Source organism: Solanum dulcamara, chromosome 11, assembly GCF_947179165.1.
Source record: "Solanum dulcamara chromosome 11, daSolDulc1.2, whole genome shotgun sequence".
NCBI lineage: Eukaryota > Viridiplantae > Streptophyta > Magnoliopsida > Solanales > Solanaceae > Solanum > Solanum dulcamara.
The window spans coordinates 55549047-55554949 of NC_077247.1; the positions used below are offsets into that span (position 1 = coordinate 55549047).

The 5903-nt window shown below is 34.1% G+C and overlaps 2 protein-coding genes across 2 annotated transcripts; both read left to right on the forward strand.

The window, feature by feature from the left end:
• Positions 1–1007: 1007 nt before the first annotated feature.
• On the forward strand, positions 1008–2502 carry LOC129873307 (uncharacterized protein At1g66480-like). The gene has a single exon (XM_055948377.1). It carries the CDS (start codon positions 1075–1077, stop codon positions 1624–1626), a length of 552 nt encoding a protein of 183 aa, XP_055804352.1. The 5' UTR covers positions 1008–1074; the 3' UTR covers positions 1627–2502.
• Positions 2503–3024: 522 nt separating this feature from the next.
• Positions 3025–5597, forward strand: LOC129873306 (7-deoxyloganetic acid glucosyltransferase-like). The gene is made up of 2 exons (XM_055948376.1): positions 3025–3872; positions 4550–5597. The coding sequence occupies exons 1-2, from the start codon at positions 3359–3361 to the stop codon at positions 5500–5502; spliced, it is 1467 nt and encodes a 488-aa protein (XP_055804351.1). The 5' UTR covers positions 3025–3358; the 3' UTR covers positions 5503–5597.
• The last annotated feature ends 306 nt before the right edge of the window (positions 5598–5903 follow it).

The following is a 5903-nucleotide window of genomic DNA, read 5'->3' on the forward strand; positions in this document are numbered from 1 at the left end:
TTGGGACTTTGTGATAATCTTAAACTTAAGGCCGTTTATACTTAAGTCATATATACAAACAATTTATTTAACATGGCGTATAACATGTTATTTACTTATACATTTCTTACGTTATCAAATAATGTTTACTATATACAGTTGCCAATTTTACAAGTAACTAAATTAGACTTGAAATTCTATACATATAATATTTAATCTTCCCATAAATCGTATTCAGACCACGCCAAAAAAACCCAGTCCCACTAGCCTTAGATTATCCCAACTCCCATTGCCTCCAATGTGAATATTTTACAACAAAAGTCGGCTTCCTTTTCTTGCTTTCTATTCAGAGCCAGATAGAATTTTGTCGTGATGGAATTGAATAACCCCCTTTCCCACTTCGTCTTAGAAAAATATTTATCTTGCCATAATAAGGTCCATATCATCACACACACATATTACAATACCAATTATTTGGTACGCAGGATAAAAGTTAAATATTTCAAGATTGAATTTATAAGGCATGATCACATGAAATAAATTAATCCAAAAATTATAAACTCAGAATAATTTAGTTTGCATGTCAAATAATTTTTTTATAGTATTATAAAAAGATGTCGTATCATGAATTTAATAGTAATTTTAAATAATTCGTGGCGCGTTCATATTTAAAATTGATAGGTTCAATTTTAGAGATGAAGAGGTGATCAATTGAACATCTTTTCGAAAATTAGACCATGTATATAGTTCAATAATATGTTTTTATACATTTAATTTAAAATCTTGAACACTTTGAAATTTTTGATTTCTCCATTATCAATTTTTAAGTTCTTACCACTTAACTATATCAACAACATGTGATTTCACAAGTGAACTTCGAAGAAGAAAAAACAAACCTTATGACTTTAACTATTTTTTTAAAATTACGACTTCAAATTTTAATATGTTTAAATTCAGTTAAACCGGTTAATTATACACTACTAAATAAAGCCTTTTCTAGTACATTTCCACAAATTCACACGCACACCCACACGCACTAACAAAAAAGGTTAGTTCCTGGTCCACATAATTATACCAAAATATAAGTGGAGGAGCATGGAACCAAAAAAAAATAATCAAGAGAAAAAAGAAAAGAGAATGGGGAACAACATAGGAGGAATTAAGAAGAAGACAAAGGTGATGAAGATGAACGGCGAAATCTTGAAACTGAACACACCAATAACAACCTCAGACGTAGTTAAAGATTACCCAGGTCATGTTTTATTGGAATATGAACAAGTGAAGAAATTTGGTATTAGAGCTAAGCCATTAGAGCCAGAACAACAGCTGAAGCCGAGCAAAATATATTTTCTTGTAGAATTGCCTATGTTTCCTAAAGAGGAAATTACTACTAGTAAGGTTACAAGAAGGGTGAAATCTGCTGTTCATATGAGCGCACAGGACCGGCTGGAATGCCTTATGCTGAGCCGAAGATCGGCTTCGGATTTATCGATTTCGAAGCCGAGTAGTAATGGAGCTGTAGTTCAGATGAAGATGAAGCTGCCGAGAAGTGTAGTACAAAAGTTGATTGAAGAAAGCAGAGATGAAACAGAGGTGGCTGAGAAAATTATGGATCTTTGTATGCCCAATTCCAGTTATGACTGTTAGTTTTTTTTTTTTTTTTTTGCTTAATTGGTTTGCTCTAGGGTCAAATTTAGTTTCAAGAATTGCATATAGTTTTACAGGAACTTCTGCTTGTTTTTTTTTTCTTTTAAAAAACACAACTGTTTATTTGCTGGTAATGTTGTTATAAGTATTGATCTTCTTTGTTCACTTTTTGTCTTTTGTGTTTTAACTTTTTTTTCCCTCTGTTACAAGAGGATTAAGTGTGTAGGAAAAATAAGATGGATAATTTGGTGGTTTAGCTGAGGATTGAGATCATTTCAGACCATTCGTCAAGGATGACAGCTATATTCTTGTAGCCCTTATCCGTGCCACTTCTCTTTTGTTTTTTTCTCTGTGTCCAAATTTATCTGGCACCAGCGTCACTACGTGGATTTTCTTTTTCAGTTTTGCCGTAACTTTGAGCGAAGAGTTTATTAAAAAATAATATTTTTATTTTTTAAAGAGTATTAAAATTTATTGTCTGCTTACACTTTATCATTTTCAGATCTTACCTACCTGGGAATTACTCTCGATTTTACCACTTTCAGATCTCACCTGGGAATTACTCTCGATTTGTTGTTGGTGTTGTTGCCATTACCACAACTTGTTGGAATCTACTGAGTACTGAATGCATAAAAACAAACTAAATTTGGTATTACAAGGTGTTAGTCTTTTGAGCATTTTAATATTTGTTTATTATTAAATTGTCTCATAATGTCCTAGGCTTAATTTGGCATTCTGCCTTAACTATGCTATGCTGCAGAACGTTGGGAGTAATAGCAATTCCTCTGCTGCCCGTTAGTGGACATTTATTTGCTGCTTTACTCCAGCTTTACTCCATTTGGAGTAATTAGTGCTTATGTTCTGTTATTACAAATCCATTCCTTGCAGAGTCTCTTAGCCGTTGGTGGCATTTACACTCATTATTTCTTTCTGCTATTCTACCGTTATATCTTGAAGTAACCTCAAACCATTTATTTTTTTATTATCTTCCTATTCATCGTAAGGAAGACTTTCTCACTATTTAAATAGTGATGATTTTACTTTGATTTGAAAATAAGAAAATATAGAGTGCATAAAATTAGTAAAAAAAAAAAAAGAGTTGTTATTAGTTGAAATGAGTGTTCTTTTTGTGAAGCTTTAGACTCTTGTCCAAGGGATAAGTTAAGAGAAGTACTGGTGGACTAGTGAAAAAATTTGCTGGAATGGGTTGTGCTTCATCCTGAAGATAATTCATTTTATTTTTTAATTGTAATTTGAAATCCATAATTTGACTCAGATCCTTTTTGTTTACCTACTAGATTGTATTACCCAAAAAAAAATTAAAAAATCCTTGACTAGATTGCATTAACCAAAAAAAATAAAATCCCTGACGATAGAGTAGTGCAATTCATTTTGTATAACGAAAAATGTCTATTTTTAAACCATAGAAAAGGCATTTTTCATGGTAAAGTAAATAGATTTTCATGATCATACACTTTAGAAAAGAATAGAAAACTTTGCAAATTGATTGAATGAGGAAAAAGTAGATAAGTGGAATTAATGAATTGAACTAGAAACAAGGAAAGTTGCACCAACTCCATTTATTAATGGAACAAATCCTAGGCTGAGTATCTTTGACAAATCTTTTTTCTGTCGTCATTCTTAAAAACTTACTAGTAGTAAAAAGCAAGGAGCAGCTATATATTTATCTATCTCTATCTTATCTCCCATTCCTCACAAGAACTTAGAAGTAATGGAGCATCACAACAACACAGTAGAAGCAAAAATCTCTCCTCATGTGCTCCTCTTCCCACTTCCAATACAAAGCCCTATCAACTCCATGCTTCAACTTGCGGAGCTCTTTTGCCTCGCCGGTTTACAAGTCACTTTCCTCAACACAAATCACAATCAACAGCTTCTCTACCGTCACACCAATGTCGAATCAAGATTCAGGCAATATCCCAAATTTCAATTCCGGACAATTTCTGATGGCCTTCCAAAGGATCATCCCCGGTCGTCTCTTCTATTTGGAGAGCTTATTAGTTCCTTGCAAGCTGTGGCAGAGCCTTTCCTTAGAGAAATGTTACTCGGAGTTACAGAGCCTGCTGTCACGTGTGTTATACCAGATGGCTTATTTTATTATGCAGTCGATATTTGTAATGAGGTCGGAGTTTCAGTTATCTCCTTTGATACTATTAGTCCCTCTTGCCTCTGGGTTTACCTCTGTTTCCCCAAACTCATTCAAGCTGGAGATATTCCCTTCAAAGGTACTTTTCATTTCTTACATCAAATTTTTATATCATATTGCAACTGATTGTTAGAGTGGGTAAAAAGTGATAGGCCAATGGTGGTCTGCATGTATCGACTTAGTCAATCCTTCCTTCAGCTAGATTTGGGGTTTAGTTAGGCACAGGTGATATTTACATGGTATCAAAGCCAGATCCATTTTCTGTTTTGGCTGCTGCTCTATGCTCCAATTGGGGGACCTGAGGGTGAAGGGAGGTTATAAAAAGTCTCATATTGATCGGAGAATGGACGGATGATCTGCTTATATGGACCGAGTAATATATTGATGGAAGTTCAGTTAAATACACTTGACATTGGAGGTAAAAGAACTATAAAATTTTTCTCCCATTTGACATAGATTTTGGATTTGAAAGTCCCAAATTAATTTCAGGAACTTCGAATTTTTTTTCAAGACAACATATATTTGAAAATATATTTTCAAAATTTGATGCAAAATCTAGAGTTTAGTAATACATCTAGTATGTTTTATTACACTTGACACCAATATATAGCTTCTTCGAAGTAGAAAACATCAACGAAAAAGATGCAACAATTTCATTTTACTTATCTTCTTGGATGAACTTTTGGTATTATATTTGGAGTTATGTTAGTGATTTATGACCCAGCTAACAAGCAAAAATTTACCTATGTTATCAAGGAAATGAGTTGGACATGTTGATAGAAAATGTACCTGGCATGGAAGGTCTTCTAAGGCGTCGCGATTTTCCATTCTATCGCCTCACCAATTGTGCAACGGACCTGTATTGCCAACTTGCTCTGAAGGAAATTCAAAGTATACCTCGATCCCATGGACTCATATTAAACACATTTGAAGATTTAGACGGTCCGTTACTCTCTCTCATTCGCTCTCATTGTCCACAAACGTATGCTATTGGGCCACTACACTTGCAACTCAAAACTAGGCTTCCTGATAAAAGAATGTCCTCTTCAAATAGTTTGTGGGAAGAAGATCACAGTTCAATTCAATGGCTCGATGCACAGCCCATAGAATCAGTAATCTATGTAAGTTTTGGAAGTCTTGCAACTTTGACAAAGGTGGAAATCTTGGAGTTTTGGCATGGGTTAGTAAATAGTGGAATCAATTTTTTGTGGGTCATGAGGTCCAACTTATTAAGGGAAGAGGAGTTTAGCCACCAATTTGTGAAGGAGCTAACGGACGGATGCAAAGGAAGAGCTTGCATAGTGACTTGGGCTCCACAAGAGAAAGTACTATCCCATCCTGCTATTGGTGGTTTTTTAACTCACAGTGGATGGAACTCGACTATGGAAAGTATTGTCGAAAGAAAGCCAATGATCTGTTGGGCTGTTTATGTGGACCAGCGAGTCACAAGTAGATTTGTGGGTGAGGTGTGGAAAATTGGGTTGGACATGAAAGACATATGTGACAGATACATTATTGAGAAGGTGGTGAAAGATTTGATGGTAACAAATAAGGATAAGTTCAAGAAATCGGTTGACAAGTTATCTATGTTGGCAAAAATTAGTGTTGGAGAAGGAGGTTCATCATTCAATGCTTTTGAATATCTCGTTGATAACATTAAAAAGTTAGGAAGAAAAGACAAAGATATCAATCCTAACTGCATAGGATAAACAGGGTAATGCTGCCAATCATTATTTTGTAGACAAAGATTATATTATTTTCTTCTTCTTTTATCGGATACTACAAGTTATGCGTACAGGTACAAGATGAGATAAAGCCCCCGCTAGCATGGTCTAGCGCAATGTCAATCTATAAATTTTTATGGGTAACATGACTTTAATTTTTATACATTGACATTGCGCTCGAAAATCCGCCCTAGCATGGGTCGAGCACAGAAAATCTATGTTTTGCCTTTGGTCATTCTTTAAAAGTTGAAGTCATGTTAGATATAATTTTAAAAATATTATAATATGAAAGTATAAATTTATGTCTAGAAAAAAATTATATTTTTACAGACTAATACAGAAAAGGAGAAAACGTGCTATCATTTTTTTGTTATGAAACATTACAC

Excerpts from the sequence above, each read along its gene's own strand:
- LOC129873307 (XM_055948377.1), top strand. The coding sequence starts at position 1,075 with ATGGAACCAAAAAAAAATAATCAAGAGAAAAAAGAAAAGAGAATGGGG.
- LOC129873306 (XM_055948376.1), top strand. The coding sequence starts at position 3,359 with ATGGAGCATCACAACAACACAGTAGAAGCAAAAATCTCTCCTCATGTG. Across the intron at positions 3,873-4,549 it reads TGGAGATATTCCCTTCAAAG|GAAATGAGTTGGACATGTTG; the intron begins GTACTTTTCATT and ends TATGTTATCAAG.